At 32.3% G+C, this 26320-nt stretch overlaps 1 protein-coding gene across 1 annotated transcript in view; it reads right to left on the bottom strand.

The window, feature by feature from the left end:
- Positions 1 to 7009: 7009 nt before the first annotated feature.
- LOC118187605 (tyrosine-protein phosphatase 69D-like) overlaps positions 7010 to 26320 on the bottom strand; it is a 393140-nt gene continuing 373829 nt past the window's right edge. Inside the window, exons 24-27 of the mRNA XM_035357863.2 lie at positions 25057 to 25185; positions 22753 to 22913; positions 15074 to 15209; positions 7010 to 12759 (exon numbers count right to left, since the gene is read on the bottom strand). Coding sequence (XP_035213754.2) covers positions 12676 to 12759; positions 15074 to 15209; positions 22753 to 22913; positions 25057 to 25185 — 510 coding nt within the window. The 3' untranslated portion in view covers positions 7010 to 12675. The remainder of the gene's footprint in view (positions 12760 to 15073; positions 15210 to 22752; positions 22914 to 25056; positions 25186 to 26320) is intronic.

Raw genomic sequence — 26320 nt, 5'->3', positions numbered from 1 at the left:
TTTATATGTTATGTATTTCTGGGAGACTGACACTTTTTCTGACAGGCTTCATAGAAAAAACCTCTCATCACCATCCTCCTGTTTGAAAGTTGCCAGCACATTACATAATCCAAATGGCATCATTAATTCTAGGAAGAGGATAGCTCTTTTTCTTCGTAAGCTCGTTTACTCGATAGTCAGTGCAAAATCTAGTTGAACCGTCTTTCTTCAAACTAGAACGATGGGAGACAGCGAAGGATTCACTGGAAGCTTGATAAGAATAATGCTGCATATCCTTTAGACATTTTCCTACTTGTTCCTGTTTAGTAATCAGTAAACGTCTTGGATCTTCTTGACATGCTCAGCAGCATTCATCTCTTCAGCATTTAGTTGTGCCCAGCTTCGATGTTAGGCTCTTTGAAGGTACAACGATTTTTTGTTTATTGCTAGTGACTTGAGTACAAGCTGCAACACTTTCACCTTTCCTAATTACTTTAGTCTTATCAGTGATATTGGCAACTGTCACTGGGATCATCATCCTCAATAAGTCAATCAATGGAGTTCCTCGCCATGTGCCAATGTCACCATCATCTGGACACCACCTTACATTACCCTTCAGACTATATCCAGTGATAAAATCCAAATTGCAGAAGCTACTAGTTCTCGGTGTCGCATGATGCCGTACTGGAAATTTGTATTTTCAGTTATGCATCTAGGAAGAAAAATTTCTGTTGTTGTTACTTTCTACTATAAGATCATGTAGAGCTCTGGTTTGATGGACAGATTTAACTCCATCATTAATTCCAAACATGGAGAGAAGAAGTCTAATCCGAATATGCAAGGGTCGGTATTATCTATGACATATGACGTGGTAATGTTAATGTTTAACTTTCCATCAATTCTGATTTTATCACCGGACAGTCTGGAGGATAAAGAAGGAACTCCATTGATATGTTCGATGTTGAAAATTCCATTACTACTGCCACTCAGAATCTGAAACCTGAAGTACTTTAAAATGGGTCTTTTCAATATCTAGCAACCTCTGCTCCATCAGATGGCCACTAACTTGTGTCCTGTCCTTGCTCGAAATGATCTTATTTCGCTGTCATGTTTTGCATTTCCTTTGTAGGTAAACTTCGTCATAGCAGTGTCTGCGCTTTTGAGTCGATTTCTTTTCACTCCTGTTTTGTCTCAAGGCATTGACTTGTCTGGTTAAATCGTCTACTTGAGCAGTCACTTGATCTTCTGGCTCCTGGAATTGAGCAGCTATGATTGGGTGATCTGTATCAGTTGCTTGCTAGGCTGCCTTGAATTTCATAGCATGCACTGAAGCAATTTTTAAATCCTTGACATTTGGCATTCCATGGGCTTTCTGTATTTCAGGATCTCGGATGCCATTAATAAAGTACTGCAAGGACAGAATTCCCCCCCCCTTTTTTTTTTTTAACGAGCAGCTTGAAAAGGCCAAACGAGACAGTTTTTCAACATCCGTGTCGAGCTCCTTGAGCGTTTCCCTGCGCTTATGTTAGCAAGATTTTAACTGAAACATACAGTCTTTTAAATGATTCTCACCAAAGTGCAACTCAATGCACCAGATAAAGCTTCGAAGTCTAACCTTTGGTTTTGAGTTTGAAGGCTATCTTCTGCAGCTACCCTCAGAGAAGTGGCTTAGATGGCAGACTTTAGTTTCAGAATCCCATCCATTTGCATTTACCACTATCTGAAGAACTAAGAACTGTGTGCTGTACACTTGCCAGGAGGTCTTCCCATCTTATATGTATAGCTTTAAGGAGGGTTGAGATGACATATATATGTTCAAATTTAAAGAATTAGAATTGTGATCAGCTATCATTATGGATTTCTTCAAATGTCAACTTCCTTGGCAACAGCAGCAGCAGAAAAATCTGTCATCAGTTTGCTGTTGGACAGAAGAAATTCCTTCTTCGATTTGTCGTTCTACAGCAGAAACTCTTTCTTGAATTTCTCCATTCTCAACTGTGGCTCTCTTATGGGAGAAAAAATTTTCATTTCCTCTCGACTTGTTTCAGTCTTTTCTTGGCTTTTATCTCTTCTTTAGTGGAGTTGGTGGACCCTAATATATTTCCTTGGCATTTTTCATCTCTTCTTTGATCGATCCTTGGCCGACTTTCACCACTTCTTTAATGGATGCTTGACCTGCTTTCATCTCTTCAATGAAGTTGAGGTTTCCTTTCATCTTTTCTTCCATCACTTTTGTCATGGACATTCAGCCCCACTCCCGACATCAAAAATTGTTCCATGCATACGGTTTAATGTACACAGAATCAAACAGAGCTGGATAAAATTTATTTTATGAAACAAACGTTTCACAGTTCTGAAACTTTCCACAAAAATACTCATACTCCTCTTCAAAGTATTAAGAGTACAATCAGTAGTTACACTCAAACTACTAAGAACGTTAAATGTTTATGAACGTTTAAAGAACAAACACAATGCAAAGTGTAACTAAAAAGGCAAATTTTGTACAATTTCTCCTCCAGCCGCCGAGAAATCCACTTCTCAAAATTACTGGCAGGCATATGAAGATCATATATGGTTACAGTTACATATCTATATTAATTACATTTATTCAATCACAATACCAATTACATTTATTCAATCACAATACCAATTACAGTTATACATGAGCCAGACCAAATGTCACTAAATGGTTGCCGACTTGACACCTTTTGGGAATATCTCGCCAAATCTGGAAACAAAATTTAGTCGCCAAATGTTGCCAGCTTGGTAATATATCACCAGTTGAACGAACAAGATAGCCATTATACTAAATGTTAAATAGATTTGCCCCTGTACTCGTACTTTTCTGACAAAGCTTGACTTTTTTAGATTTTTATTTTACATTATACAAAAAATATTCCAATTTCTCATATAATTTCATTAAAATTATTTACATATGTACAAAATTTGTAACACCATAAAACATTTACACTCTTACCATAATTTTTTTTGAGCTATTCTTTTCCCCGACTGCGCAACAATCTGTTGTCACTTAAAAAGCATCAAATAACTGTAGACACTTGGTAACCCGCAAACCTTAGCAAAACTGGCTATCTACTAAACGCATCTCATTTTTTCCTATAGAGATTTTACAGTAAAATTCTGCATTCTTGCAGAAATTTTAACGCATTTGTTACATTGCTGGAAAATTCCACAAGTACATACTTTAAATTTAAGGCAAGAAATATCACGATTTGTTCATAAAAACAATTGGAACTTGGAATGCATATGGATTCCCAGTTACTTGACTGAAGGATGGTTCCCAGAGTTTGGCACATTCTGAAAATTTCTTGACTTGGTGGCTGCACATAACTATCGAACACATACACACACACTCTCTCATCTCTAGCTATGAAAGACAGACGTCCAAAAAGAAAAACAATTTCAACAAAGTCAGTAAACAATTTATTTACAATAGTTTCTATATTATTATTATAAGAATTTGAAGGCTACAGTCAGAGTCATTATCAGACGGTGTGAAAAGAAAGATGAGTTCTGTATATATATATTTTTATAGAGGTGGTTTTCTACCCCCCGACATTCGAGGGGCAGATAGGCACTCTGTTTATTATTGTTTTGAGCCAAACCCAACCTAAGGTTCATGCTACTGATTCGCACTGGAGACAGCAGGTGAAGAAAGTGTATTTCTCAGCCTCTGTTTGTATCACATTCAAAATAAAAAACATAGAACGGTTTTATTTTTTAAGTCGAATTAGATCTTTACTATTCTTTAAAGAATCACACCAAATGATGAAGACTATGTGTTTTCCAAACTGTTATATATATACTAATTTTAGATCTGATCTTTGATTAAAATATTAATGAATTGAATTATAGAAGGGAAAGTGTTTAAATCATGGAAAATAATTAAATTATGAAATATTGAAATCTTGTTTTTTGAGTCTGATTTTATTTTAGATAGTTGAATTTTTTTTTATGTAAGATTATTACTTTCTTGTACAAAGTAAAGGAAATACTGTAGTCGCGAAAAATTTTCAATATTATATTTTAGCGGAAGTATCCATTTTGACCGTTGCCGAAATCATTTAGATGATTTTTTTTAGGTGAACGTCTGTATGTATGGATAGAAAAAATGACTCTATTTTCCCAAACAGATTGTAAACTAGTTTTTAGTACGGATTCAAAAAGAATTTTTTTTTCGACATCTGTATGTTCATATGTACATCCTATCTCGCATAATGATTAGCTGTAAAATGTCGAAACTTCATATATGGCATTGCTTTAATGTATAATTTAAAAGGCCGTACAAGGAAGTCATATAGTGTACACCTCCCCTTTTTATTGCAACTTGTTTTACCAAAAGTGTATGTATACCTACCCCTTACCCAGCCTTTTCCAACTTTATATACCTTTTATACTCGAGTTTTTGGGTAAGTTTGACTCCCATTTGAGAAAATTGAGTGGGATATTTAATTTGAAAATTTTCAGTTTTTGATCTCATTTTCAACTTGCTTTGAAGTTAATTAAGTTAGAGCAATTAGAAGTTATACAGTTAGAGCAATTAGAAGGAAATGAGTTTAAATGAAGTGCAGCAAAAAATGTGTATAATTTAATAGGTCATACAAGGAACTCATATGGTTTGCACATCAGTTATTTTGGTTACATGTTCTTAATTTGTTGGTATCAGTTGTGTTTAATTTTAAGATTTTAATTCCATACTCTTAACAATGAACACTATTTTTAAATAGCAACAATCTTTATGTAGTATCACTGTACAAGTGTCTTTAAATTGAAAGTAATGACAGATATAAGAAATGTTAGGAATTTTCAGTACACAGGTAAAAAATTAAAATTATTTAACAAGGGCTTCGAAACCGAAGATTTTCTGTAAGACTTTATTTGAAAGATTTCACATAATTTTTATAAGTCATGTAAAATATTAAAATTGCTTATTTATTAAAAAGTTTTATTTTTATTATTAAAAATTATTAAATTAATTAATTAAAAAGTTTTATTTTTATTTTCATTTCACAACATATGTTTAATGTTTTTACATATTTTACTTTTCTTATGCACATTTCATCATAGAAAACTAACTGCACTATTTCTTATATTATAAAGTTTGTTTTCGTTTTCAAATAGTTATTTGAATTAAATATTGCACTTAGTTTTTGTTTTATGTATTTGTTTATATGGAAAAAAATATTTAAGTTCTTTTTATTATTACTCCGGAGACTTGAAAAATAAGATATTAAGATTTTTTTACTGTCCTTTAACATTGAAATATATATATATATATATATATATATAAGTAATATTTTTGCTTTCACATGATTGTAGTTTCACACAATTTTTGTACTTATGTCCTTGATTTAAAATTTTATTTTGTCTGGCTTACTGCCTTAATAGTGCTAATAATTCAGTTTTCATTTCACTTTAAATTTATTTTCACTCATTATATAAATATTTAGATTACCATATAAATATAATACTTTAGTTTTAGAAGTGAACCAGTTAAGAAACTATGTTTAGATAATATGACTGATAAAATTCTAAGTTATTACTTTACATGTTAAAGCTTTTTTGTAAGAATATATATTTAATTTAATAAGTGTTAACAACATTTGGACAACTTCAAGAAATTGATATTTTTATTTTTAAATTTCACCAATTTTTCATGACAATCTTTAAAAATTATGAGAAGTATGTAGTCAACATGATTACTTTTTAATAATTTGAACTTTAACTTCCTGTATAAAATATTATTCATAAATAATAAGAATGATATATATATATATATATAAACGATGCAAACAATCTTTTCGGTAACACTTCCGATATTTTTGCCAAATGAAATAACTTTTCTGTATAAATATTTCTCAGCCTTTAATAGATGCAACAGTGTAACTAAAAATAATTTTGTTTATATTATACATAAGGATAAATATACATATATGTTTTCATTGCACAAAAATCACCGAGTTTAAATTTGTATGAACAAACTTAAATATTTAAATTTTTGGAAACAATACATTACAGCAATTTACATTCAGTTGTTCACATTAACTTAAAACAGATTTTGATTACTTGTGTAGGCTAACTGTACACCTCCACACATATGCAAAAAAGACACTTCTGTATCTTCCAGTTTATCGGAACTTGCATTTCTCACGTCTCGAAAGAGCAAATTAGGATCTATATAACGTAGGTATTTTGACTCAACTTTTCTGAAATGACATTCCAAAATTTTTTCACAATATTTTGATTCTTCTACTCAAATTATGCAAAATTGCCAGTTTTCTAACAATAGCAAGATTAGTTTTTCAAAAATAAGCTCTCAAAATGTTAGCTCCTCAGTGCTAATTGAATTTTGTTTATATTTTATTAACATCTCTTTTTTAATTAAACTTACATGATTCTTCCTGTGAAAGTTCAAAATTTACGTTCAGTTGAATTCCAGATATTTTGCGATATATAAATTTGTATTTTTTAGTAATTTTTATGAATTTCTGAATTGCAGCATGTAGTAATTATACCATCAACTAAAAGTCCAGGATCTAATTTTTAGGCATACCTGCAAAAAATTTATTCAAGGTTATTGATTTTTATTCAAAATTTCCTAAGCGTTAATAACGCGAAATGTGGTTTACACACACTGTAAAAATTACTTGAAAGGATGCACCTTTCCCCACAGTGAAAGGAAAAGAAAATAGGTTACCATAAATTAAGATTTTCGCCAAGTGAACAAACAATTCTCGTCGCAAACTCAAAAAATTGCACCAAGATAAATGTTTGAGTTTCTCAGTAAACTTCTCAACAAATTTTACAAAATTTAATATTAAGGCATAATTTGAGTAGAATCGAAATACTGAAAAAAATTGGTATGCCATTTCTGACAGTTAAATTTTTGTGTCCAAATACCTAGATCCTAAGTCACACTTTTGAGACATGAAAAATGCAAATTAAATTTCATCTGTCGGCCTAGTAGAATACGAGATCCTCTTTTTTTTTTTTTTTTTTTTTTTGTGTGTGTGTGTGTGTGTGTGTGTGTGTGTGTATGCAGAGTGTGTGTTTCAAGCAAAATCTACACATTGGCAAAATTCGCATTATAAATGATTTTGAGAACAGAGAAAAAGCTGACTTCAGTACATGTTAAGAATAACCTCATTTTTAGATTCTTCTTTAAATGCAAGATTGACAGAGAAACTTTCAGATGATGCGTGATATGTCTTGCCTATAATAAATACAAAACTTAAAGCTGCACATTTAGTCTCTTGTAATTAAGAACTGAAAAACACTCAGCTAAATTTCAAGGAACATCAAACTAAGTTGCTCAACAAAAATTAACTTTCCCATTTTGAAATTTAACTTTCCCATTTAAAAATTTTACCATTTTTAGAAAAACAAAATGAGTTAAAGCACTGCTTGTATTTCCTCCATAAGCTTTTAGAGCAAGGTTCTCAGAATTTAAACAATTATCGTAAAATTTTCCCCTTCTTCACTACATTAAGACAACAAGCTCCTGTGTATTTTAAAATTGATTCATTCACATAGTGATTTGTTTCGTCTTACTTAGGCCCATAGCACACTGCATTTGTTTCATACAAACAGCTGTTTCAAACACTTTTTCTGCCTGGTTTAAGTATCGAAAGAAAGATACATGATTTTTTTCTTCCTTTAGAAAAAATTGCAAGTTGTTTGTTTTCAACCAATCAGGTATTACTTGTTTGTAATCAGTCAGTTTGTAACAATCAGTTTGTTTGTAATGGAGAACCAGTTTCCCCTTAATATAGTGATCCGTGGTGAATGGCTGTTGTGACAAAGCAGAAAAATTGTTCCACACAGTTATTCTTTCGAAACAAACAGATGTGTAATAGCAGCTTTAGCCAGCTAAACAAAGCTAAACTCTTGCAAGCTCACTCCAAACCTTTCCCTTTTCTTTTGTTGAACTTTATACCAGCCCAATATGCAGGAAATGACCAATCGTAGAAAAGCAAACTCGAACTGACTTGCAGTCTGCAGGTTCGATGAGTCAGATGAACATTCATCTTCTCTAATTATTGATGGGTGATTTGAGGCCTAACCAGTAGCAGAGGCAACAATAAGAACGGGCGAGATTAAAATTACAGACAAGTAGAAGGAAAGCTATCGTAATTAGATATTGTAATGTTAATACTGCTATGTATTCTTATTGGAATGGAGGTGTCTTTTAAAGAAATAATATTGGGATAGCTTCCTTCCTTCTTCACGACTACTTTTCATTTATTTGTGTTCTTACTGTAAATATATCTTTCGAAAATTAAATTATTCGTATACTTTTCCCCTCTTAATTTTCGGACAGTAAAATGAGTTAAAAAAAAAGGAAAAATATGCGAGGAAACATGGTATTCAGTTGATGATTTATGATGACGAAATGAAAAGATTAGAAAATTTTATAGAAAAGCACAAAGAATTTGGAAATGAAAGATATATTAGTAATTTGCGTTTCCTTGCTGATTCAGCAAATTTGTATACTGCATAAATTGGGATAATAAGTAGTGTTTAAATAAAACAGAAAGGAAAAATAATGAGTGAAGAAACGTAAAAAGAAGCTGAGAAATTTGGAAATATCAGAAACTGAAAATAATATGGAAAATATAAGATGGAATGAATAAATTTAAAAACACTGAAAAATAGCATGTATTAAAACTACTTAAACACACGTTGAAATTTTTGAAAAATCTGACATTTTGCTGCTGAATTTTGCCAACACAAGGAGTTAAAATTATCTTTACACTGAAACTCAAATATATAGAAAAAGAATAACGGATATTGTTTTTTCCCCCTCCCCCTCAAAGTTAATTTTAGAAATATATAAATTTTCTGAAATAACCTGTCCAGAAACAAACTTTAATCCCAAATGTAAACATTTGAAATGTGTCTATAGTGAACCTTTTATACATGTAAACTTTAATTTTTTTAATACAACGTTGAATTTTTTTAATACAACGTTGAATGTACAGAGTAGTCTCTTTTACATCTTTTTGAATTAAGAGCATGCAAAGTACAGTCATAGAATATTCTTTATTTCTGAAAAATAACTACTCATAAATTTACAAGCTAACTTCCAACGTTCAATTAAAATGTATTAGTAATTTCATAACAAGTTCATAGAACTTTTTAAATATGTTGTGTGTTGATTCTCAAATTGCAAGGAGCACAATGTAACTCAAGGTGTGTTAATTTCTATGTCAAAATTATCACTTGTTTATTTAGAAACTGCACAGCCTTCAAATATGTTGCAATATAAAAAAATCATCTGTTTTATTTTCCATAATTTCTATATAGATATATTTTAATTATTAAAGAATGTAATCAACACATTTCCACGCCCTTTGTCTCCAGTAATAACACACAGTATAATAACAGTCTGAGGCATGAACTCACCAGTATTCAAACAGTTTAACAATGGCAACAATTGCAGTTTTTCATTATCTAAAAATTGTCTGTCCATATTGCAGCTATATGCTAAGTCCAGTTGCCTTCCAATCACAATATCTCTTCCACACTGACGCTCCATCACATTTTTGATTTTGAAAAAGAAAACAAAAATCTTGCGAACTTTTTTATGAATATTTTGAGCTGTAATAGGTCTCGTTGAAATCACTGTCCACAAAATTCGGTTATTATTAGCAGAGTTCATAGTTACAAAGTACAAAATGTTATGAATAAATTAACATGCTTTGATATTATACGCAATGGATTTCAAAACAACTGAGATATTTTGAATTGAAACAATTCAAATGTTTTGAATTTTCTTTTGAGATATACAGTATATTTGAAAACAAATCAACATTAAATAATGGCCAAAAACTGCAAATGAACACAAGATATTAAGAATACAACAACAAAGCTTTTGTAAATCAAGTAATGAACTGAACAAATATTTTACTCTTTTACAAAGAAATTTTGTTAATAAGATGCTAACATGAATTTTTAAAGTTTACGTTTGACATCAGATTTATTTTAGGTAGATTACGTAAAGCAAAGTAAAAGGAAACAGATTTCTTTACAAGAAAAGAAAAATATACAGACTACTGAATTCACATAGCAGTTTAAGATACACTAAAGAAGGTGAGCAATTATTGTCAAATTTCTCAGAGTGCTTCCCATCTGTTCTTTGACTTAAAAGTCAATTAATTAAAACGTTTATTGTTTTAGTTGTGGGCATTTTAAGTAAACTTCTTTGTTACCATAACATTAGTTTAATACGATTTTAAAACTAATTCCTTTTAGTTACAACATATTTATTACTGTGATTTCTAGAGCTATTTCGTCGTGTGTGATCACATTGTCAAAATTCTTATATTTAAAAAAAAAAAAAACATAATGAGACATAAGTCCCTATTTTAACCTGTTTTTATTGCCAAAAATGTGCACTAAATGATGAATTTTTTTAAGGCTATATTTTATCTACATTGTATTTACAATAAGTTTAAAATTTTAATTGAATTTTTCATCTGAATTGTTATAAAAAGCTCACAGATTAAACTTGCTTGGGAAATATTATTCACTAGGAATACAGACAATAAGTAGTAATATTTGAAATGGCGAGATGCTTACATAATATAAAGGAAACACAAGCTGTTATCAACACAACAATAACACACATAAAGTAATACTGACTAATTAATGGTACTAAGATTAAGGGAACATAAAAATATATATAATTTCATACATAAATATTAAAATATAAGATCTAGTTAAACTAAAAATTTATCAGTTAAGGAGAAAAATTATTCATAATATAAAAATTAAATTAACAGTGAAGTAAGTTTGAAATCTTTTTTTTTTTCACTTCATACCTATATTTTCAAAATTATTTCGCCATTTAGTTATTAAGTTTTCAGAAAGAATCTAATACATGACCTTCTGCAAGAACCAATGTCTGTTTCTTTAAATGCATATATTTGGCAATTAATTAGTGGTATGCAGTTTGGGAAATTTCACAGTTATAAATACCCACTACAGGCTATTTGGAGATGGCAAAAAAGTCATGCCACTCCATTGTTTTTTTCTTTTTTTCTGCAAATTGTTTGGGCTGAGAACATAAAAAAATCAGGTCAATTCACCTTTTATTTTTTCCCTTCATTATGTTTGGTAAGGGAATATTTAATGGGAAAGAAGGTGTTTGATGAAAATGGCAGGCCGAAATGATAAACATGCTGGATCATGTGCTATTTCATAAATAACTGTATTAGGTATCAACGCCAGTGACATTAATGTGTGAAGCGACATTACTTCATGTTCCAGCAAAGACCCTTAAATGAAATGGCAAATGAGAGCCACTTCAGGCTCTCACTGTGAGATAGATGGTTTATCTCATAGTGAGAGTCTGAAGTGGGATGATTTTTCAAAAATACATATGAAAAATTCTGAAACTGGACATAACCATCTAGGTCAGGCCTCAGCAACCAATGACCTGCGGGTCATCCACAAACCCACTCGAGTTCCGAATATATAATATATCAAAATAAATTATGAAACGAAAATTTTGAAGAATACATAAAAAAATTAACTGAAAATAAACAAGAACATTTTTGTTTGATTACAAAGTTGCAGTAATGAACATGTATTTTTATTTGTAAAAAGTAAAAATTCTAGCATAATCTAAAAAAGAAATCTATAAGTTTGGTAGTACAGATCCATAATTTCAAAAAACATGGCTTTGCCATTTTGTCCACATTCAAATTATAAATGCGAGCAAATATTTTCTCACATGAAATTTATTTTAAGTTAGAGAACAGAAGCAGCTGAACTATTGAAAATTCAAATGCTTGTATTTATCTTAAGATGATTAACTATATAAAGCCAGACTTGACTAAATTGACGTCACAAGTTCAGCATCAGAGCAGCCTTTATATCGAAGGAAAAAAACAAGGTTTAGTTATTTTTTAATAATAATTGTAATTTTTATGGTTAACGTTTATGGCGCTTTGTAACTATTTTCTAAAAAAAATTTATCTTTATAACTCACGAAGAAAGACTGTTCTAAAATGAAAATACCACTGACCCCAAATTCCTCAGTACACATATTGTGGTTGATTTTGACTTGCAGCCAAAATAGGTTGCCGATGCTTGATCTAGGTGGTCACCTAATGCAGAATGTGATGATTTTCAGGACCCCATATGTTACAAATGGAAAAGCATTTACTTAACTGTAAAATATAGATAGGAGGGATCTTTAATTGTTTGATTCAAGATCCTTTTTTTTTTTTTGTTTCAAAAAAGTCAACCCTTACATAATGTTTTTCTCTTTTTCCTATTAAACCATGAACTGTGAGTTAAAATATTGTGGGCATTTTTCAAATAAAAGAATATATAACCTGATGCCAGTTGCTGAACTTGGCAAACTTTACAAATACTGAGTAACTGCAGAAGTTCACTCCAATTATATTTGGCATTTTACAGAGCCATTCTTTCTTACATCTGAAAAACAAACAGATATTTTCTTTAAATAGCTGAAAATAAGTGACCGAGAAATGTTTGCTGGATTGTCGAAAGCAATCCATCAGGTGTCTGCTGGATTGAGGAACGTCAGTGAAGGAGAAGACAGAGCACAATTCATGGAACCAATGGTATCTTTTTGAGTAGTGTGGCAGTGAGGTTGTTGAATGTCAGCAGTGGGTGGTTAAGAGGACTAAGTGGCAACTGCCATCATAACTGAGTATCTCCCATGTTGCAGAGGTTGTAGCGTTCCACATAATGGATCAGTCCGCGGTATAAGAAATCATATTGCTCCTGCCGAAGAAAAAAAAAGTTATAAAATAAACACCATCAGGATAAAAAACATCTCCTAAAAGCATTAAATGGGTAAGTTTAATTTTTAAATGCTTCCTAGAATATATTCTTAGTCATTAGAACTGCATTCCATACACAATTTCTGTTATTCAGATATCGAGTGAATAGTCATTTGGCTTTCCCATTTTCACTTCAGATTTCGTATATTTGATCGTTCTGGTTTGATGGTGTAGCTATTTGCCGCCAGGGGCAGCTGCTGAAATTGTCGCTTGGGGCGGTCTCTGCATTTGTTCTCAAAACCATCAACGATAATTTAGAACTCTTAAGATATTTTGTTTTTCCAGGTGCTGTTTTATAGATGGTATAAAATGATTTCTTAAATGCAAAATAAATATTTGTAGTTCTTAAATTTTTTTTAAGGTTCCTTATATCAATTAACCATAAATTTATTTATATTATTTTATGTTTTGAATCTTTACTGTCACTTCTTCCTTCTATTTTCCGAGCACAATGCAAATTAAAATTAGTTCACATGCATGAGGATTTTAGAGTGTAAGACAGAGCGTGTTCTGCCTCTCGAGGCCATGTTGCTAGGTAATCTTAGATAAGATTTTTAGTCTTCAGTCTTGTATTATAATTACCAATATTTGAATATTCACTCAGGTTTTTGAACCAACTTCTCATTAGTTGATCTATGTAGCCTTTGGCTACTAGTTTATTTAAAGTAAATTTTACATTTGGCTTACTGTTACTTTAAGTAGTCTCACCATAAGTGGTTGGCTGAGTTGGAAGCACATTTGGTGCTTCCTGTTCTTATTTAGTTTTGAATAAAAGATCTTTTACACAATAAAGAAGTGTAAAAAATCCTTTATTTAAAACCACTCAAGTTCCAGTTGTTACTTAGTGATAATTTGCTGCCTAGAATTGGGTGACTACTGAATGTTTGCAAATCCCAAATCTTATAGTGCCACTTGAACAAATCCAAGGACCATGTCTCAAGAAAATTCAATGTTTAAATCTAGCCCCCTCAACATCTCAGGTACCACTGCCACCAGCAAATCTCATCGAGGGCGAGGGATTTGGATACGATGCAAGCGTTAAAAAAAAACCTGCAGTGACTTTTGACGGCAGAAGTTCCATAACCACATTTTTAGAACACCAGGACTCACATTTCCTGCTATATCCAACTGGAGAAATATAAAAATAACTGTTAACAGTATTCCAGATGTTAAAAGATTCCTCGAATTCTTTAATTTTTTACGTAGATGCTCAAGATGTAGGGCATATTGCTCCATCATAGATGAAGACATCCTAGAAGCGTTCCATTGGCAGTATCATATAGTAAAGTTATTTAGCAATCTCTCTGAATAGCACTGTTCCAGAGACACCAATAACACGCATTTCTGTGTCAGTTTAGACTTGATGCAGGATAGAAGTGACTTCCAGAACATATTGTCTTCTTACTATTCTCTTACACATGAGTTAAAGTAAATTTCCAGAATTCTGGGGAATTTCTGCACTTTTATTCTTGATCTAAATCAAGCATTTTGGATTGAGATCTAAGTGAATCACACTGTAAAATTTACGATAAGCCTCTGAACCAAAGGCAAGGACCTTAATGATTTGCCCATTTAGATTGCAATTATACATAATTAAACATCTGAACCACTTTTTAATGAGTTTCACATTTAGTAATCCTGCTGCTAGATTCATTTTTTTTTTTTTTTCAAATTTCGTTGTCCAGATGTTTGCCATACAAACATTTTTAGATAAATAATCTTCCAGGTTATCTTTGAAATAAGAATCATTTGTGCAAAGAACAGAAATGTCAAAGACATATGTAAGATAAAAAATATGAAAGCAAACTTCTAAATTTAATTGGGCGTAACCTCTTTTATTTTTTATTTAATAATAACTTTTTCTAACTCGAACTGAAACTTTTCGACTGCCTCCATTCTTCCTGTGAACTACTGCGAAACTCTTCCTTTTTCGCTATAGTATAAAAATTGTTCTGGGAATAGGCATGATTGGAGTGCCAAGTGAATTATGGCCACAAATGGGAGTTTAAAATCAAAAATGGAATTAAAACAGCCTCGACTGCCGAGTTCTTAGTCTTTACGAATGCTACATCCTAAGTATGAAGTATCTACACTAAACAACGTTGCTACGCTTCTACGTCTCAGTGTTCTTAAATCAGTGCTTCCGAAATTGTGCTTTTATTACATATATATAGGGAAAATATCTAATTGAAAGAGAAAAATAAATATTAGTGCTCAAAATATAAATGGTTATTTGCACTGAAATCTGGACTTACCAGTGTCTGTAGTAGGCAGTGCCGCTGAGCTCTCGCATATTTAGTGGTCTGGAAAACGTCAACCCTTTCGTCGCATCGTGCTTGCTCGATCAAGTCACTGAGGGCGACGTAGATGCCGCTCCTGTCTCCGCCACCGCTGTAAAAATACAAAAGTAATGTGCAGATTGTTTCTGGTAGACTTATTTAATGAAAGAGTGCCATGGCATCATTATAAAAAAATCTGATGGAGGTACCACATGATTTCCTTGTATGACCCATTAAATTACATGCATTTTTGGCTACACTTCAGTTAAACTTATCTTCTGAAATTATTCTAAATTAACTGATTTCTCAAGGCAAATAATATATATATGTGCAATCAAACATCTTTCAATTTTATTTTCGCATAATCGAAAGTATAGGAATCGGGAAAGTATATAAGTATAGGAACTGAGAGACAACAATAAAAGTTAAATTAAATTTTTTTATTGGGGGGAACATTTTTTTTTTTTAAAATTTGCCATTGCCAAAGCATTTTGTCTTTTAAAACACTTCTGCAATTGGAAGTGTATGACTACAACCAACGATTACTAAAATACAGGCCGAGTGATGAATTTTAAGGGGGGGGTATGGGTATATATGTATACCTTTCGTTCTGATGATTGCAATAAAAAAAGGGAAGTGCACAACTAGATGTTACAGCAATCCCTTGCACAAAATGTTAACGTTCTATGGATAATCAGTTTTACGTTATGAGAGATGCATGCATATCTACGCAGAACACTCAAAATACATTTTGAATCCACTTTTGAGACATTTTAAAAACTGCTTTGTAAACCATTTTGGGAATATGGTCCTTTGCTTTGTTCGTACAGGCAGATGTCATGCAAAAGAATTGTCCAAATAGATTCGGGAATGATCAAAATGGATATTTCTATTGAAATGCCAAACCCGAAAATTTTTCGCAATTATACTATTTCCTTTACTTTGTACAAGGAAGTAAAAAAATAATTTTCTTTGGGCAGTCTTGATGTGTGAAGTTTCTCTTTGTCTGCTGAGTGTGTTGAAAGCTTGGATAGGTACAGCCACTTCTCGCCTCCGACTATAGTTAGCGAGTTTCCATCCCTCCCAGTGAGTGACTTTCAGGAAAATAATACAGTACAAAGTCCGAAATCCGGACGTCCATTATCCGGAATGATCTAAAATCCGAACCTCAAAGATACAAACTTTTTTTTTTTTTTTTTTATATGCTTTACGCATGCACATTTGATTTTTCCTTCCATAATAAAACATGTGGAGATTTTCACTTAAAAATTCCGATTCTTAATTTTACTTAGGCACTAAATAAAATACCTCGTTATGGAAAAACAATCATGTAAGCATAAATTTGCGAGATTAATAATTTGGCTGCATATCTGAGTGTCTGCTTGGTATACGTATCAAACCGAAACATTCACCTATTTTATATCCCTGATGCCTAACTGGCAAGTCATTATTTATTATATTTTTCTTTCATCACCGCATGTTTATCAATACATTACAGATTCAGTAATAACTCATGTAGTGATGTCTAAACTTTTTTTTTTTATATATTAGTAATTGAATAACAAGAGTATGACAACCTTTTATGCTAACATTACGCTTAGGTGGTGATTATAGATTTTTAAATACTCTAAGAAATGTTGACGAGGAAAAATTCAACAAAAATTTCTTTTCATATGCTAAAAATAGATTTTGTTAATGAAAGTCATAGGCCAAAGATTGCATTTAGTTCTATTTTAATTAGGAGTAACTGATATCACCATAAACCCAGAAGCAACGGCAGAACGGCAGGGAAGGCAAAATTTTTGAAATTTGGGGCAGCACCGAGAGGCAAAATTAAGGAATGAGAAGCTTTTTATGCAAACTTTTCGTAATCGGAAAACATGCACGACCACCAGCATTTAGAGGAGTAACGATTCTCTCCGTTATATATCGTGAAAATAAAAGAGCATGGATGACACAAGCGTTAATGAATGATTGATTTGAAAATCATTTTATACTTGAGGCTCGGCAACATTTGAATTCGGTTGGTTTATCTGATGACTCAAAAATAGTCCTGATTGTAGACAACTGTTCGGCTCATACTTCACTTAATCTGCTGTGTGGAGCTTTGCAAGATCGTGGAAGGATACGTCCAATGAGTCCGGATTACGGACTTTGTACTGTATTCCATAAGCATGTGAAAAATGCTCGGATATAGATATGGATAATTCAATGGACTGTCATAGTTTTAAATCAATCGGTTCAGCTATTTAATATGCCATTATGATTTATGGTGCTTCGGGTAACGATTTATTGTGTAAAAGTCATCATCATAGTGAAGATGCACTTAGTGACTTTGCTCGTTATTTAGGACTTTGGTAAAGTTTGCAAGTGGTATTCAGGAATGTGAGGACCATTTTGAGAGACTCAAAAAGGATATGAGCTTCCCTATTTCCAGCTGTTCTTTGTATGATTTGCAAATGAGGCACAACTTTCTAAAATATAATATACAAGATAAGTGTGTTTTGCTTAATGTTAATGGTGAGGAAATTTATAGTACTGTTAGAAAATCTTTTTTGAATAGTAATATTCATGAAATGTAATGTTGTTTTTAATGATAATGCTGTGTCAAGTACTAGTAAGCCCTGTAAGGTTTATCTGAAAAAAGAAAGTTCTATTAACAATGCAGAAATGATGGCCGAGAATTACAGCTAGACCAAGCAAGTTAGTAAAATGCAATGTGGAATTGCCTTTATGTAATAAATTTTGTAACCTAACAATTGACAGTTCTAAAGATGGTAATATTAATGATTGTACTCTAAATTTTTATGATCATAATGGGTGTTCAGACTGGCCAGGATGGTAGTATTACTGCTCAACATCCGAAAATTAAACCAATAATGGTTCACCTTAACATTAAATTTTCAAAAAAAAAAAAAAAAAAATTAAAAACTGATGCAGGCAAAGTTAATGGAGATTTTCTTAAAGTTTTACCGAAAACGGAAAATGATCATTGTGAAATCAATAAATACTTATATGATAAAGAAACTGATCATTGCCAAAATTGAAAGACCATTTAAAGTTTTTTCTAAAGGCTTGCCCATTGACGTATTTACTAAGGAAAGAGAGGAAGAATTTGTTAATCCGGATTTTAAAGTTAAAGAAGTTGCCCAGATGTTTAGATTAAAGACTATAAACAGCCAGTGTCGTTATTCCAGATACAAATAAAAAAATGAACCGGGTGTTGAGTAGATTTATGAAATTTTTAATATCACGTAATTTTAATGTATCAGTTGCACCCTACAAGATTAAAGGAGGAGTTCTTCAGTGTCACAATTGTCATTTATCACAATTGTCACATTGTTATCACTTCAGCCATTCATCTAAAGTATGCAAACTAAAGTTTGCAAATGTGCCGGTCCACACAAAATCAGATCATTCACTCAAAAGTTTGTATGTGGTGAAGTGCTGAAAATGTGCTGTTGTAGCAAAACCGGACTCACGGCCAGTTATTGCGGTTGTTCCAACTGAACACATGTCCAACTATCGCTGATGTTCTAAATTTCCTTTGGGACCTAGGAAATGTGAATACTACACACTCGAAAGGTCCAGTAAGGCAACCTAAGATTACTTCTATTGCCAGTTCTTCTAATATCACTCAGAGTACTTCATATGCCAATGTGCTAAAAATTCAGGAAATAGAGAATTCAGTCAATAAGCTTTTTATACTGCTTTCCATTTTCGAAGATTTTTTAGTTCATGCACTGTTGCAAATAATGTGTATGTATTTCTAAATATTGTAACATGAAATTCAAATGGTTTATCCATGAAGATTAATGAACTTCAGGGATCCTCACAAAATGGAAGACTCCGAAGTCGACCCTCACAAAATGGAAGACTCCCAAGAGGAAATGGCGTAACTATTCTTATCAAATGCTGCATTCCTGATTATCCTTTTTACAATATCATAGCTTTCAGCCATCAAAGTGTCAACTATTACACTCGCAATAAACACTGCTATAACATACACTTTTGTCTCCACTTACATCTCTCCAAATCAGAACACAACGTTAGTTACTATCGAGGTGAATACATTATTAACACTTAGATATCATTTTAAGATAGGTAGAGATCTCAGAGCTCGACACCATGCGTGGAACTACAGTAATTGTAATGGCATAGGGCACGCAATTTATGACTCTGCTGTGTTATGCATAGCATCTCCAAGAACCCCAACACGATACAGTTTTGGGTCCACAGGAATCATCAATTTCTTCCTGCTCAGAAATAACAGTGAGGTAACACAGTAAGTAACAGTGAGGTAACAGATAATTCTCTGTTGGTTGTGTTGTCTTCTGACCACAACCCGGTCAGAATTATCTTAGATATCAGTTAGTGTATTACACCAGATGAAAGAGCTTTTACTATAGACTGGCCAAAGTTTGCCAAAGCTCTGAACGAGATTCACTAGACATTACCAACTGTTCACATGGCGAATGACATTGATAGTTTGTTTAAGAGCTTCAGTGATTCTGTGATACATGCTCAAAACTATGCAGCCAAATATGTCAAAAACCCCAAAATTAAGAGGAGCAATGAACTAAAAAACTAGGTGAAACAAGGAATGCTGCTAGGAGGCAATTTCTGGCACATCTATTTAAATCGACTCAATGATGCTGCCAAAAAACAAACAAGCACAAAACAACTGGACAAATTACTTAAATTCTCTCTCTACAGGGGATTATTCCATCTAGAGAGCTATCTCTAGATATAAGAAATACTACAACAAAATCCTGCCCCTTAAAGGACTAGACAGGATCCATTACAATGAAACTGAGAAAGCAGAACTTTTAGCTAGGCATCTGGAATCTCAGTTTTGCATAAACAACATTCATGACACAGCAACAGAACACATAGTCTGTGATTTCCACTGTAGATACCCACCAAACCCACTCACAAACAGCATTTTTCCAATTCTTCCATTGGAAGTTTTTGGCTACATTAAAACCCTGAGATACAAGAGAAGGCCTGGCTTAGAGTCACAAATATAATTATAAAGATGTTCCCCCTTAAACTGCTATTCAAGCTTACAGATATCTTCAATCTCATTCTGAAATGGCAATACTTTCTCGAGGTATGGAAAATGACTACCATAATGCCGATCTTGAAGCCTAGTAAATCAGCCACGGAACCAGGATCGTGTAAACCAATTAGCCTGTTATCCTGCTTGAGTAAATTAATGGCATCTGTCATTCTTACAAGAACCATCTGGACACCAAGAACATACTCACTTCTCGTCAATTTGGATTTTGTATGAACCTTTCCACATCTTGCCAGCTCCAGTGTGGTGGAGCATATCTTGGAAGGTTTACAGAACAATAAATTTACCTGATTGCTCTTCATAGACATAGCTTTCGATCATAGCCAAAGCTTTTGATCATGTTTGGATGGACACACTTATTTACAGAATGCATAAACTTGGGTTCTCTTGTTACATTACATGCATAATTAAATCATACCTTACAAGTAGACACTTTGTCATTCACATTTCAGATAATTACTCCACATGTTGAGCTATCTCTTAGCAGTGTTCCACAGGAGTCTTTATTAAGCCCCACATTACTTAACATTAATATAAATGACATTCCTCACACACTCTACACTACACTAGCAGCATATGCTGATGATACAGTGATCCTTGTACAAAACGCATATCATAGTTCAGTCATTCAATACTATCAGAATCGCATACACATATTAGAGACCTTGTTCAGAAAATGGAAAATCCAAATTAATGCAGGCAAGACAATTGCTATCTTATTCACATGAAAAAAAAAAAAAAAAAAAAAAAAAAAAAAAAAAAAATTGGGGGGGGGGAAAGAACTTGCAATTTTACGATACAACACTGCAATGGGTTAAGCAAGCCATTTATCTTGGGGCGATCCTTATAAATTCTCACACGGCCCCCACACCTATATTCTATTATCCAGAAGTTTTGAGTACATAAAACCATATTTGCTACCCTCTAATTGCTTGAAACAGTGTTTTATCTACCGATGGCAAGTTACTCATTTATAAATCCATTTTATGTCTTATATGCTATGCCTGTCCAGTCTGGACTTACTCTTCAAATCTAATAGAAAGCAACTACAAACTGCACAGAACTACGTTCTGAAGCGTATCACGAACTCACCCTGATATAACAGAAACAATACAATTCACGATGAGCTAAATATTGTTAAGCTCAGAACATTCTATTATCATCTGGTAAGAAACTTTCCTTTAAACTCAAGGAATCTTAATAATACTAAACTCAGAATATATAATTATGATTTTAAAGATATTAACAACAAAAAGAGGCCTATGGCCATTTTAACCCAAGTTTATTACTGAAATGGTTACTTATTTTATTCTTTATTCTTTAATCTTTCTATGTCTTGTGTTTTCTTTCCACTGTTTTGTATCATTGATGTTCTGTTTCTCGCCTATGCATTTTGCATTTACTCAAGACACCGTGCCTAGGCACCTTGGTGTGTCCAAACACCCTACCACCAAGAGGCATTGGCATTCTAAGGGTTAACATGCATGCCGAGCATGCGTCGTTGACAGTCTTACACCCTTGGTTTTATTAGTCCCAACGTCACAGTTGCCGTTTTCATTGGAGTATGCGCCACTGTTCTATAAGATGTAGCCAGTTTTACCGTAGAAGTGCGTCTTATAACACTGGGAAATGCAGTCAACACATTCATTATTTAAAGCAAAATATATCTTTTTTGTTTACTGCTTATGATAAAAACTTAGTTGGTGCACTCTGAAAATTGGCAGATTAAGTGGCTGCTTATGTCCCCTGTACATGGAGTTAGTCCTGCTTATACTATAATGATGTTGACAATAAAGTATTTACTGTATCATATTCAGTACATACAGATTCAGTATTGAAAACAACAGAATGCTATCAATAATACTTGTTATTTTTAAAGCATTAATTTTGCTAGTGCTTCATTTTTGTCCTCAAAATAAAAGTTTGCAGTTACATATCCATAACTTTAGCTAAACACTTTTTTGTTTTTGATATTACACCTCAAATATAAAACCCTTAAAAAAAATTAAAAATTTGCTTCAAATTCATGTATTTTATCCCTAATTTGCTAATAATAAATTACAAAGTATTACACAATACCATAGAATTAAAATTATTATTAAAGGAACTTTTTAGAGTAAATGTGCTAATTTTATTTGTTTAGTTTTCCCTCAACAGGTAAAACAAATTGGTAAAATAAATGATGGAAGTTAAATTCAAGATGCAAGAAGTGATAACATTTCAATACGTAAAACATAACTTTACGCAGAAATCGCAGTATGTTATAACATTTTAATTATAAGGGTGAAAATGAATTTTTGGGTAGGAATATTTTTACATTTATAATTAATTTTCTACCCAATCTTTATTTGAAGTGTAATGTTCTAAAAATACATGAAGTGTCATCATGTCATAGGATATTTCAGTTTTATGAATGACTAATATTTAAGTTATTTTACCTTTTAACTTGTCTAACCCTAAATGTATTTCTAATTTATCATGACTTATTCTTTAAGGTTCTTATATTATGTACCAAACAGCTACAAGTTATTCATCTACACAATCGAAATCTGAGAAAAATCTATTTGAGGCTAACCTGCAGTGCACGGTAATAGGTCCGGACGAAGGCTGATTGTTGTGGTGCTGTTGCACATGCTCGATGGCCACTATCAGAGAAGCTAGATTATCTGGCACACCGGAACCACTTGAAGACCAGTTAACTAACTGGAATTGGCTCAGCATGTGCTTTTGGTCATCCTACAAGACAAAAACTGAATTATAGTTTCTAAAAGTGAAGAGACATTATATGACATTCTATTCCTGCATAGATCAGTTTTAAGCATAAAGAATGAAGAGATGACAAACATCAATGCTAATAATTTACAGCTTATGATAGTAATGCATTTTGTAAATATTTACGATAAAGTACTCAACATCCTCTGCCTAAAGTTAAATAGAAATTTCATACAGAACCATTTACAAAATGCCTACATAAAGGTAACATTATTCCATTTATATTACAAATAGGAAAAACATGAAACAAGCATGCAACCAGCCCATGTTATCTTGAGGATTTTACCAACGTTTCAAATCTTTAACCACTTATTTATAATATAAGCTTTAGAAGAAGAAGCAATCTGCTAAGAAATAAATTTTTCTTAATGAAAGCAAGTATCATGTTTTCATACTTCTTTTAAAATTAAATGATTGTATCTTAAATTTTAAATACAGAGCAATAGTTATGATGGAATGAGAAAATTCAGAATTTGATTGCAGAATTCGAAAATAGATAAAAATGCTCTAGTTTTGGGTCTGAATTTTTATAACATAGCAATGAACAGAAAAATGATTTGTTTTAAAAACTTGCATCTTGGTGTTTAATAACTGTGCTAATTAGTACTTTTAATTAAAACTGTGCATCTTTATGTTTCACGCTGTAAGCAATGGAAGTACTAGGATTTTCTGTTAAACCTTATATATTTTTTGATATTTCTGAAGAACTGAATGCGATAAATGATGTTTCATAAGGTAATTAGGTCTATACTTTACAGCTATGAGATAATTTAATTTCTTCTTCAGGAGTAAAAAGAAAAGATTGATTTCCCTAGCGCGTGCGCATGATAAGCAAGTTCTCTGCTGCGTAATACTTATACTTAGTTAGCCAGAGTCAATGGTGAGTATTGCATGTAAGAGAGAAGTGCAAAGCGCTGTGTAATATTATGTTTCTACTCTGCTGTTCAACGTCTTCATAGTTAAAATAAATGTTTGTTATGTAGACGTCATTTTATTCTTCACAGACATTAGTCAGGTGGATCAATAAAGTCTTGAAACGAATAAAAAGTTAACATATTCAGCAGAATTACTGTCTGCAGCGTCATTAAGTTCAGGGAAAATGTAGAGATAGTTGCCAGCATGTTAGCCAGGCATAGTTATAGATACTTTGTTGAGTCCTCCAGATCCATATGATGAAGATGATTTTGCAACTAGTCATGACCACTTTTAAGATAAAAATTCGTCACACTCACAACTCTAGGTACGTTATAGGGAACTGAAATTTTCAAGAACTTAAGAACTTAATATATATCAATATATACCTATGTGCTGAGCTTAATAAGTCTTTTAATAGCAGGAAAGTCAACAATAAAATGTGATAGAGGTAAGTCAGAGCTAGCTTTGATTAAGCTATCTGATAGATCATCTCCATTGCTGCTACAATGGCTGAGGATTCATTGTAAAGAAGTGTGTCTTCTACTGCCTGAAACAGAGTCGAGAGGTAAGTCAGAACTAGTTTTGACTAAGCTATCTGATAGATCATCTCCATTGTTGCTACAATGGCTGAGGATTCATTGCAAAGAATGTGTCTTCTATTGCCCGAAACAGAATCGAGAGCGATCTGATAGTTAAAAACTTTTTTTACCAGTAAGAAACGCGTAAGAAAATGATCTCTTACATAAATAACAAACAAGCTCTCAGATACAGGCTATTAAACTTTTGAAAAGTACTTTTGTGGATCAAACAGTTTAAAAATTATCTGTAAAGATGTGTATACATGTACATAAAAAAATTTATACATTTTATGTTTTAAGCTTCTACAGTGGTGAGGGAACTGTACTAAATCTATTGAAAAGTCATAGTTGTAGGTTGAAAGCATTTGAAAAAGGCTAGTACCAAACAAATTCTACATCTGTCGTAGAGAAATTTCTGCATTGATGTTAATATTATTTTGAGTGCTTTGCTTTTTGTAGAGAAAAAACCTAAAATTTTATCCATATAAAATTTTCTAATAGAGTGAAAGTTTATGGACGTTAGGATTTCAATAGTTATCAAGCACTTAACGTTTTGGCTTATTGAACTCAGTAACATGTAACTTAATAATTTTTTTTAGATGGAATTCACTTACCTCAATGTCTGTGACAATAAATTGCCTGAGGATGTAGTGCGAAGTTTGGCTTGAGCTCTTAAGCTTCACACGCACTGTTTCGTAAATTTCTTCCTCTTCTTCGTCCGGCCAATACTGGGGGCACTTGTTCTATAGAGAAGAATATTTGATTTTCAAATCGCAGTTTTAGATTTCTAAAGGACATATTAATGCCCGAACACTTCTTACATTAAGAGGTACATTCGATTATAAAAGTACCGTTTTTTAGATTTTTAAAATCCATATTGATACATTGACATAAACACATATGACTGAGTAACTACTTGCATGAAAACAGTCATTTAAAATTTCTCATGTGAAAAATTATGTCGATCTTTGAAACGAATGAAATGTTATTCGCAATATAATGCCAGCATTTATTGTCAAAAATTTGTTCGCATACCAAAGTTCATTGCAAGTATTTCAAAATATATTTTTTCTTAATGTTTTAAAATTATTTGTGTCTTTTCACTTTTATTAAAGTAAATTTCTTAAATAACAACTTACAAATTAACTCTCACATTTCCCACAATGAAATCAAAATTATATGTAATGGATATGAATGTACGATAAATGCATTAAAGGAAATTTTCAAATAGTAAAGAAAACAGTTTTTGAAATATTGTCCTTAAAAATACGGACTCTCAAAAGACGCTTTATCTTGATGGACTTAAATGAAAACTGGCATATTCTTTAGTTCTGATAATTCTTTATCACAGAAATAAAGAAACAAGTAAATTGAAATTAAAAACAGTTCATTAATTTACTTCATTGATTACAATCCTTTTACAGAAAAATCCAATTAGTAACATCAAATTTCCACTGTAACATTTTATATCTCTATGTGTTGAATTTTATGCTTTGTAATTATTCTTAAACTAAACAATTTAATCAACATTGATATGGCACACAGCATTTAAAAACTTCATTACTTTATTCGTATGTCTCACTGGGAAATAAATAACAAAAAGCTTAAAACTGCATTGTAACATGTTTCACTCTATGGAGGAACAGCTGATATCATATAATGTATAGATTACAGTGCCCACCGCTTATTAAACTCAGCCTCGTATCACGTTAAAATTTCCAGAGACATATTGCAAGACCCAGCTGCGGTCAAATAGCTTCCCCACAAAGCGGGTTTAGGGTTGCAAGAAAAAGACAAAGAAAGGCACAGTTGCCAGATTTGGAACAAAATCGCCCATTTGGCGACAAAATTGGCAATATGCCATAGGCAGAGCGAGAG

Source organism: Stegodyphus dumicola, chromosome 2 (assembly GCF_044657685.1).
Source record: "Stegodyphus dumicola isolate Sdum_Otavi_A_Nest chromosome 2, ASM4465768v1".
In the NCBI taxonomy this organism is placed as follows: domain Eukaryota; kingdom Metazoa; phylum Arthropoda; class Arachnida; order Araneae; family Eresidae; genus Stegodyphus; species Stegodyphus dumicola.
The sequence above is the reverse complement of the archived record's forward strand: the minus strand, read 5'-3'. Positions and strand labels throughout refer to the sequence as shown.